Raw genomic sequence first — 10,894 nt, forward strand, 5'->3', positions numbered from 1 at the left:
TCAAAAATGTTATTTTTGGGTATTCATGTTGTTGGTCGACTCATTTCTATCACGTGGTGGCCTTGAGAGATGATTCTCTCCATAGATCAATCAATACATGGGTTCAAGATACTAATCACCACAAGACAGAAAGATCTATATATGCGGTGTTATGGGCAATACCGAAGATCGATCAACCCAAAATCTTTACGTAAAAGTACGGACATGCCCAATGCAAGTTTCTGAATTCTACTGCATATCTATAAACATTCAAAATGTAAAAAACCCCACTCTATACACTAATGCCCGCCTGTGAATTGGCATCAATTCCGAGTTGGCAACCATCCAACTATACTTTGGGCCTAAAAATTCTGACCCTAGGTTGAACCGTCATTCTCCTAAATCTTTACCCTTGGTGTCTCGATAGAAGCAAAAAGAGTGGGGACAATTGACCAGTTGGGCTAGCATGCCAAAGGGGCATATAAGGGCATGAAGAGGTCATAGAAGAGGGTTGGCATGCCAAAGAGGCAAAAAAGAGACAAGTGATTAGATGAGTTTCACTTCTACAAGTAGACCAAACACTAAAAGTGGAATTGTCATCAACATGTGGAATCCTTCAAGAAAAAGAAATAAGGTAATTTCGAAACTTAGTCATAGAGACCAACATGTTAGTCACTTTTGCCTCTTAGTGTCAGACATGAAGTCGATAAATAATTAGGGAGACAAATCGAAGCCCTTTAATTAGATCAATGATGTGAATATCCCTTTGAAGAATTCAATGACTATTTAAAAGACAATGGGATTATATTACAATTGTTTCCTTTTGTACATTACAATTAAACAATGTATCAAAGAGAAGAAATTTGACCTTATGAGATATGGTCCAATCACTTCTTGTTCACTTAGAATTATCCATATCCATTTGGGGACACACATTAGATATTACAATCCACGTGCTAAACTGGGTTCAAACTAAGTTAGCTCTTAAGATTTTATATAAGCTTTGGACTGGCAAGAAACCAAGTGTCAAACACTTTAAGGTATGGAATTTCCCAACACATGTCAAAATGACAACTGTAGACAAAATGGAATCCAAAACCAATCGTTGCATACTTATTGGCTACCCTAAGGACTCAATTGGGCATTTAGCCAAATGAATTAAAGGTATTTGTTATTCGAAGTGTCAACTTCTCAAAAGAGAACTACATCCTAAGCAATCATCATCAAAAAATTATTCTTGATTGAAGATGGCTCATGAGTAGTAGGAGATAGCCTACAAGTTTTAAATACCAATACCTAGCTTAGAAGATCTACATGGGTGCCTAGACCTCATGTTCATTTCAATTATGATCAAGAAAGTTAGTTGATAAAAACCGTGGATAATAAGGAAGATCTACTGACTTATATGAAATTATGTTAGACATAGATTTTTTGAAGTGGGTAGATGCCATGAAAACCAAGATGAACTTAATGAACACAAACTAAGTCTGAACTCTTTTAGACCCGTCTCTTGGGGTAAAAACAACTGGTTGTAAGTGGATCTACAAGAGGAAGAAGGGCCATGGTGGAAAAGTTGAAACCTATAAAGATTAACTTATGAAAAATTTTTATACTCAAAAAAAATGTATTGACTATGAGGAAACCTTCTCTCCCTTGACCGCTCCTACCTATCAGTCACTTTCGCTTGCCCACTCTGGTTGGTGAATAGAGATGGAACAAGCGAAAGTGTCGAAGATTCAACATAGGGACAATGACCAAAAACCATAACCCAAATCAATATATATTTCTCAAGTTCTAGTCTAGGTTGCTTACTTATAGTTTTCAATATTAGACGAGGAGAATGTCTACTTTTGGGGAGTCCAAATCAGCTGGAATACTGTTTTTTGTTTTGTTTCGAGCATGGTTTTCAAAACCGGACCGGATCAGACGGTCAGACTAGAAAAATGGGAACCGGTCAGGTGACTGGTTCTATTTTACCCTAGAACCGTTGATTTGGTCAACAAACCGCTGACTTGGGTGTTCGAACTGTTTGAATTGTCCAACGGTTTTGACTTTTTTTATTTTTTTTGTCAAAACGGGCTGTCTATTTGGTTCAAACGGTTGAACAATTTGACCCGGTAACCAGACCCTGACCAGTTCATTGTTTGGTCCAGTTTTAAAAACCTTGGTTTGGAGTGATCATTTAAATTTTTATAATTCCCATTAAGACAAGAGGTGGATCAAGTTAAAACAAATTTGTATTTTTAATTAGGGTTAATTACTAAAACCTCCCTCAATTTTTTAACATTGCTTGTTAATAGTAGTCAACTCTTTCTCAAACCTTTGACGCCATTATCATTAAAGCATTGGCAGAAATTAGTGATGGCATCAACTAAACATTTTCTAAATGCCAAAATTTCCGAAGATGGGATTTTGTATCGAACAAAATACCTTTGAATGAATCAACTCTTTGGGTCACAAGAATAGTGGTCAGGAATTGAAATTGGAATGGGTTATTTTGATTCCAACTGTTTGGTTGGACGGAATTGAAATTCCATTCCCATTCCTATTGATTTCAATTTTCATTTGGTTGGACTATTCCAGTTCTCCCATTTGAGAGAATGGCCATTCTCTGCTCTTCCCTTGGGGATGAAATCCCTTTTATGTTAATTCCAATTCTCATTCCCATTTCTATCTGAATCATATAAATTATAAAAATAGATTATTCCAATTTTGATTCCAATTTTAAATGCAAAACAAACTGACCCTAAAAATTGAGAACGCATACACCTCTTTCCACCTATTATTTGGTCCAATGGTGGGCGTCTTTTAAAATTTAATAAACTATAAATAGCTAATGTACAAATCAATAGTTTGAGAGTTGGATCACTCCTCAATTTGGCTGTTGAATACTTGAATTGAATCTTATTGTCAATCGTCGCTTTGGCCGAGTGGTTAAGGCGTGTGCCTGCTAAGTACATGGGGTTTCCCCGCGAGAGTTCGAATCTCTCAGGCGACGTTCTTTTTCTTTTCTAGTCAAAGAAAAAAATACAATCAAACCGACAAACCGTTAATTAAAATACCAGAGGAGAATGTGAATCGGACCAGTAAAGAGTGAACAATTCAAATGATGAAATATGTAAATTGTCAGGACTATGTTTTCAAATCTTTGTTGACGCAGGTGGTTGAACCATTTGAATCATGGTTTTGAAAATCGGACCGGACAGTTGATTCGGGAATGGCAATTGGTTCTATCTCTCTCTAACCATTCCTGGCCAAAAATCGTTGACTTGGTCAGTGACCCACTGATCCGGTGGTTGGTTTATTGATCCAAATAACAGTTTTGACTGTTTTTTATTTTATTTATTTTTTATTTTTTATTTTTTTAAATCAGAATGAACCGTCCATTTGAACAAGATGATTGGACTGTTTGACTTGGGAACTAGTGGCCAAAACAGCTTCGCATTTGATCCGATTTTTAAAACCTTGATTTGAACTGCCAATGAGTGCAAATTTTGGTTCATTAGGCTACATAATAGGGGTGGAAAAACTTTAGCTGTTGGGGGCCAACAGTCTATATTGTTGAGAGAATTTCTGTAAATGCCATGTTACCATGAGAATGGGTAAATTAGTATTTATATATTAATTTATTTTAACTAAAAACCAAAGCATGGGCATGAATAGGTGACTGCCCAGAACGTACCCACCACAGAAACTGTCTCAACAGCCTATGCTGTTGGGCCCCAACAGTCAAAGTTAACCGCAATGGGGTTATCCCATCTCCTGGAGCTCCTTTAATTGGTTTCAATATTAATTTTTTTTATCTAAAAATAATTAAAAAACCCAAAAATAATGAATGCAAAGGTTGTACTTAGTTAATTTGGTTTAATCTAGGGGATGTTTGGAACCGTGGCTGTTTTTCAAAAAACGATGCCACGTTGGATCAATATAGGCGTTTCAACAAACGCCCATATTGTTTGGTTCAGCTGATTATTAAAAAATCAGGCATGCCTCGAAAATCAGGACCCCATTGACGCATGAAATGCCAAATTCGGTGAACTGTTTCCCCCAACGGTTGACTGATGTGTATCCTATGTGGTGCTTACCTGTCAGCACATACATGAAAAGCAGTGATGAAAATCACCTTATCAAACAGCATAGTATTGTTGCTCACTACCTACATGGCAGAAGCGTTTTTTTGTGAAAAACGGGTCTTAAAAGCATGGACATTTTTTCTTGAAAATTGATCCCAAAAAGCGCCCATACTTCCAAACACCATGCTAATTACAAATGTCACATTGTTATTAGGATGCAACTTGGTGGGTTGGGTCATGTTGAGTATCAACCAAATACCAACCCAACCTTATATTATTTGACAATATTAAATATTTTAAATAATTAAGTAATATTTGCAAAAAATTATAACATTTAATCATTAACAAAGTAAAATAAATAAAATAGAGCACCAACGGATAATATGAAAAAATAATTATTTTATTATTTCTGGTGGAGAGCTCCAAATCCAAAGGAAGGGAAAAGGGTTTTGTTAACTAAAAATACTAGCTTGTTTAACTCCATTATCATCTTAGGGAAATTTCACCAAGAGACTCAAAATGGAGAACCCTCCTGATTTATACGCCTTGGTATGATTGGAGTACCAGTTGCCATTTTAATAGTGGTATTCCAGCTGATCCGGATTCCCCAAAATGGAGAACCCTTCTATAAATTCATGTTCTCAGTGATGAATAAGCAACCCAGACCAGACATAATTGAGAGATAGTGATCTGGGTTCTGGTTTCTGGTCCCTGTCCCTGCTGCTTTGAATTTTCGACGCTTTCGCTTGCTCCATCTCTATTGACCCACAAGAGCGGGCAAGCGAAAGCGATAGATAGAAGGTTCTCTTCGTTGGTGTAAGTTTTCTACAGGAAACGATGATGGCGCTCCGCGTTCTGGCATTGTTTCTTATTGTATGTTTGGTGGGTCTTCATCTACCTTTGGGGGAAGCAGTTTGGTTGAATCTTCGTCGTTCAACAACTAGGTGCGTTTCAGAAGTAATCCAAACGAACATCGACGTCTCGATCAATTACAATGTCATCGGCAACAACCAATCCCACGATCTCCCCGACATCAATGCCAAGGTAAAATTTTCTACCCCAAATTCCCTGATGCATTGATGATTTCTATTGGAATATGAATGATTGATGATTGATAAGAAGCTAAGTACACTCTTTTCAGGTGACATCTCCATATGGACAAATCATCTATAAAGATGAAAATGCAACTGAAGGCCGGTTTGAATTCAGAACAACCGCTGTTGGGAAGTACTTGGTTTGTTTTTGGTTGTCTAACTATCATGAAGAGGGTGGAGCAAGCATTAACCTTGATTGGAAGATCGGAATTGCTGCAAGGGACTGGGATTCTGTTGCAAGAAAAGAAAAGCTCAAGGTCTGCATATATATATTTCTTCCTTTCTCTTTACCTCCTTCGCTCAGCTAGTGCTTCGATTGATGCATTTATATATATATACATCCCGTGTCATATAGGGTGTTGAGCTAGAGCTGAAGAAACACGAAGCAATAGTGGAGTCCATTCATGAAAAGATGCTCCATCTCAAAAGCAGGTACGTAGTGTTTGTTCTATTATGGTTCAATGAATCCAGATTTGGTTGTCATTCTGTTAGTCTGCAGGTAGAATAAGATTTGATTAATTTATTATTGGTTGTTCATCAAAAGGGAAGCGGAAATGAGGATGGTAAGTGAGAAAACCAATGACAGAGTAGAAATGTTCAGTATCATGTCCGTGGGGATCTGCGTAGTGGTTTCAGTTTTGCAGCTTTGGTATTTGAAACGCTACTTCCAAAAGAAGAGGATTATTATGTAGACATGATGGGTTGGCTAGTCTCCAGATGCTGAACCTACAACAGCTTTTTTCTAACCTATATAGGGCAAAGCTTCTGGTCCATTGGTATATATATAATACATGTACATTGGTGTATATATAATACATGTACATTGGTGTATATATAATACATGTACATTGGTATATATATAATACATGTACATTGGTGTATATATAATACATGTACATTATTATCTTTTTTCAGTTCTACAAACTTGACATCTACCAAAACATGTATACATATTATTCCTTTTTATGACATATTTTGTATAATTTCTTTCTGTTAAAGCATCAACGAATTAATATGTTGAATTATTCTTAATTTTTTTAACCTCCAGGACTGTACATTCCACTACACATCTACATTGTATATGTTTTAACGGCTCTAATATAAATCTGCTAATTTCAAACCATGTTTGGTTCAACTCTCATTCATTACTCTTATTATTGTAGAATGGATATGAATGAATAGAAATGAGAGGAATGAGAAAAATGAGAAAATGTTGCTATGAACTAAATGCTTAAGTGGACCGTGTCATTTGCGGACCAGCACAGCTTAGTATGATATAAGCTGTGTCAAGCATGGCTCGGTTACTATAGCAATCGGGTCATGTTGCAGCCCGACTCACACCCCCTAGGCCATGCTGGGCTTTGATTTCGAGGTTCCACAATCCGGCGCGACATGGCACAACAGTGGGCCATGTTCATTGCATGGCCCATGACGCTATTCTTTGTACAAAATCCAGTGAGTAGTTTTTAAATGAAATTTTAATGGATCCTAAAATTACCAAATTATTTTTAAAAATAATATATTCTCATTAATTTTTATTATTTTTAAATGGAATGTAAAAAAGATCAAGATTAACGAAATTTGATAATGAATTTTAAATTGTTAAAAAAATAATTTTCAAACCATTTTCTTTTTTTCATTGACCCCAAACATTGTCTTGGTGGAGGAGAAGCCATCTTGGGATGTAAAATTCTTGCTCCTCAGAAAATATATATTCAAAATGATTTTCATGTCATAAAATGTAGGAAAGAAAGAAGTTACAACATCAACGATTACGGGTGATCATTTTCATCCCAGCCCAGCCAGGTCCGGAAATTCAAGACTAAGGCCTGGATTTTGTGTTCAAGCCTGCAAATTTCCAGGCTGAACCTAGGCTCAGTACTTCATCAAGCCCGTCCGAGCCTCCATATATTAATATATTAATATTTATATGTTATATCGTATGTTTTAAATATAAATATTATAATATGTCATGTACAATTCATATGTTATATAGCATATTCTATTATATAATGTATAAAATAATTTTTTACACATATTACATGCATATATTATGAAGTAATATATATTTAATGTATTTATAATAAAAGTTATAAGTCCATCCTGGAACCCAGGCCTGGGCCGTCCCCAAGATATAACCCATATCACAGGTGAAAAGCTCCGCCCGGCCCATTATCACCCCTCTTTAACAACTTCCTTCTATATAATTTCCCAACATTAACTAAAAAAGAAAAACTAATAAAACCATCAAGACCAACAGAACCACCCCGGTTAAGTTTAAACATCACCTCCTTTACCTAATTACCTCCCAATCTATCCGTCACCATTAAGATCTTCTATATATATAGAGAGAGAACCTTCTCAAAAAAAAAAAAAAAAAAAAAAAAAGAAAAGAAAAGAAAGAAAGAAAGAAACTACTACAGTTATAATATGCTCATATTGATCAATCCAATGCCCATTCTCCAACTTTACCCTCTTCAACTTATTTTTCTTTCTATTTAGCTAGCTAGAATGAAACATGAAAAAGTCTGGAATTTTTATCTTCCTCTTTCATCCAGTTTATCTTCCTCTTCCATAAGATTGCATTTGGAATGTCCACTGCAATTCTCACCCCATTCCCTTTCTTTTATCAGAACATCATCTTCAGCTAATCCAATTCTTTTGGTAGATATAATCAAAGACTTACAAGTTCCAGCTCTTTTAACGCCCCTCTGACCCTTTTATCTTAAGAAAAAACAGAAAAATAACCGAATATAGGTTGATTCTAAATTTCAGTAACCAGCCACTTAAAAAGCAAAATTGGATGAGCTGAAGGCTTTTAGCTGTGTGTAGCAGGCTGTGGAACCAATGATAATACCCCCATGCCAGTAATAAAATACATGGAACCCGCACTGAGAAGTTGAATGGCTGTCGATCCCATGTATTTTATAACTGGTGCGGAGCCCGCACTAAACATCATTTATCATGGAAATCTGTTTAAAATGAAAGGGCTTCAAAATATTAGGTTTATTATTTTCTATTTCCTTTTATTAATTTGAGTTTTAAAGTAAAGATAAATGTATTTTATTTTTATTTTTAATAATTTTATAAAAAATAAAGTTTTACTATTTTTGTTATATATATATTATTTCTACTTTTAATATTATTCTTATTGTTTTTAATTGAAATTTTAGTTTTCATTAATATTAATTTCTAATTGGAGTTTTATTGGATTTTATTTTTATTTATGAATTACTAATTTTTTAATTATAATTTACTATTTTTATTTTTAAATGGACTAATAAATTTTTATTAATTTATGTTTTATTCTTAGATGTTAATTATTTATTTTCTATTAATTATTGTTGGATAAAATTTGTTTTAGGCATAAATAATGTTTCTTATTAATTGTACTAAAGTAGAGCTTGCCACGTCAGCAGCCCTTAACTCCTTGCTTGGCTACCCAAACCAAGCCATTCTAGAGGGGGTGCAAGATCCCCTCTAGAAGTCTATGGAGTTGCCACCAATCATGGCAATCTCTCCTTCTTTTTGCCCAATTAAATTAGGAAGAAAACTCATTAACTTTATTTTAGGAAGAAAACTCATTAACTTAGGAAATCTTTTCCTCTCCCACCTAAAATTCCTCCTAAAACAACTCTTAATCTATATTACATGTCCAATAAACCAACTAAAAACAAAAAAAAATAGTTAAATTGATTTGTGAAATATTTTGATATTTTCAATAATTATTGATATTATCAAATACTATTCAGTAAATATCAACACCTAAACTATACTTTTTCATAATTTTGGTAAAATGGAAAATTTAATTACTAAAAATTACATGCTGAAAATTACTGATTTTGGAAATTTAATTTCAGAAATTTTTGAAAATTAATTATTGAAATTGATAATTAATTAATAAAAAATTATTAATTAAAAATTGTTGGTAATTTTTCATTGAAAATTTTATTTCAATAAATATAAATTTATCTTTTACATTTTCAGTAATTTTTGACAATCTATTAATATTTAAAGATATTATCAGATAATAATTAAAAGTTTTAGTAATTTATTTTTTGTGGAAAACTAATTCCAATAAATATAAATCTAATTTTTTAGTAAATTACTAGTAATTATTTCTATATTTGTTATATATTAGTAAATTATTAGTAATTATTGAAAATTACCAATAATATTTCTCTTACCAACTTAGCCTTAACCTAAGCTTTAACCTAACATCTTGGGTTGGGTTTAAGATTGGATGTGTTGAGCTTTGCGGCCCAATTTTAGGTAGAATATATTTGATAATATGTAGATATGTATATCACAAAATGTTGGACGGGCTCAAATTGATCAAATCAAGCTTGGGCTACCTGTGCCCTCAACCCAAGCTCAACCTATATTTAGGTTAGACGTCAGTTTTTTGGCCTAAGTCCAGCTTGAAGTTTGAAAACTCAAGCCCAACCTATGCAAAATCTTTGGTTGAGTTGGGTTGGGTGCACGAGTTCCCACTAGTATATATTAAAAGAAGGAAATCTAGGAATTTTCTCATTTTTTCTCATTTTTTGATTTTCCATGTCATTTTTGGAACAACCAATGAGATACTCTCATTTTCCCATAAAAATCTTTTAGAGTCTCTCTCTCTCCCCCCCACACACATTCCAAATAACTTAAATAATCTCTTCTAAAATTTCTCCTAAACTACTTCCCCTACCTAAATAATCCCCTCTCTAACATCCAATAGGTAAAGGAGGGATTTGCTTTTCTAAGGTCTAGCCAAGTGGTACCACTATCCCCCACTTTCTCCTAAGTTATCTCTAATTTAGTATGAAGTTTCTCCCCTAAATTATCTCTAATTTCTATTTATCCTCTTCATTTTAACCTTCATTGCTCTCTCATTTTGACATCTCAGCATGCCTAGCCCATCCCTCTTTCCTTTATGTTTATCCCTTTGGATATCCCTTCCCAAAACTATTTCTAAAATCTTTCTCTACAAAAATATAATCTAATCTAGCCAAGTGGCACCACTATCCCCCACTTTCTCCTAAATTATCTATAATTCCAAATTATCTCCTAAATTATTTCTAATTCCAATTTATCCTACCCCACTTTTCATCTATATCTATCAAAAGAAAAAGTTTGAATTAAAAAGTTTAAGAATTATTTAAATATTATCATGAAATTATGTAATAACTTTAAAATATTTATAAAAAACCCAAAAATTATCATAGATTTAATAATATTCATATTATTAATAATTTTTATTACTTTTATGAAATTCATAACAAAATTATGTATTAACAATATAAATTATAATTTTATCAATTGTTCAACTTAAATATTATTCAAATAATAAAATTAAAAAATATTATTTAAAAATTTAAATAACTAAATATTATAAATAACAAAATATAAAAATAGTGAAATATTAAATAACAAAATATTTAATATCATGTAACAACTTTAAAACATATAAAAACTAGATGATGAAAAATTTTAAATATTTTACATTTTATTTAAATATTTAACATAACTAAATTTTAAATTGTTAAAATAACAAAATTATGTAATAGACTTAAAAATTTTATTAAAAGTAGAAAACAATTATAATAGATTTCATAATATTTGAATTAATAATAATTTATATTTTACAAAATTAATAATGAAATTATGTAATAATAGTATCAATTATGATTTTATGGATTATGAAATTCAATAACTAAGTGATATTGAAATAAATAAATAATGATATTAATTAAATAGGTA

General features: G+C 32.8%; 1 protein-coding gene and 1 non-coding gene across 2 annotated transcripts; both read left to right on the forward strand.

Moving 5' to 3' along the window:
- The first annotated feature begins 2,895 nt into the window (after nt 1–2,895).
- On the forward strand, nt 2,896–2,977 carry TRNAS-GCU (transfer RNA serine (anticodon GCU)). Its single transcript has one exon. It is a non-coding gene; the product is annotated as a tRNA-Ser (tRNA).
- Nucleotides 2,978–4,675: 1,698 nt separating this feature from the next.
- LOC104608568 (transmembrane emp24 domain-containing protein p24delta3-like) lies at nt 4,676–6,139 on the forward strand. The gene is made up of 4 exons (XM_010274601.2): nt 4,676–5,096; nt 5,194–5,403; nt 5,502–5,578; nt 5,691–6,139. The coding sequence occupies exons 1-4, from the start codon at nt 4,890–4,892 to the stop codon at nt 5,836–5,838; spliced, it is 642 nt and encodes a 213-aa protein (XP_010272903.2). The 5' UTR covers nt 4,676–4,889; the 3' UTR covers nt 5,839–6,139.
- The last annotated feature ends 4,755 nt before the right edge of the window (nt 6,140–10,894 follow it).

This window comes from Nelumbo nucifera, chromosome 5 (genome assembly GCF_055504915.1).
Source record: "Nelumbo nucifera cultivar China Antique chromosome 5, China Antique-T2T, whole genome shotgun sequence".
Classification (NCBI taxonomy): Eukaryota; Viridiplantae; Streptophyta; class Magnoliopsida; order Proteales; family Nelumbonaceae; genus Nelumbo; species Nelumbo nucifera.

What these genes read in the sequence shown, in the direction of transcription:
- LOC104608568 (XM_010274601.2), top strand. Translation starts at nt 4,890, where the DNA reads ATGATGGCGCTCCGCGTTCTGGCATTGTTTCTTATTGTATGTTTGGTG. An exon ending in TCCCCGACATCAATGCCAAG is followed by an intron (nt 5,097 to 5,193) that starts GTAAAATTTTCT and finishes CACTCTTTTCAG; the next exon opens with GTGACATCTCCATATGGACA. An exon ending in CAAGAAAAGAAAAGCTCAAG is followed by an intron (nt 5,404 to 5,501) that starts GTCTGCATATAT and finishes CGTGTCATATAG; the next exon opens with GGTGTTGAGCTAGAGCTGAA.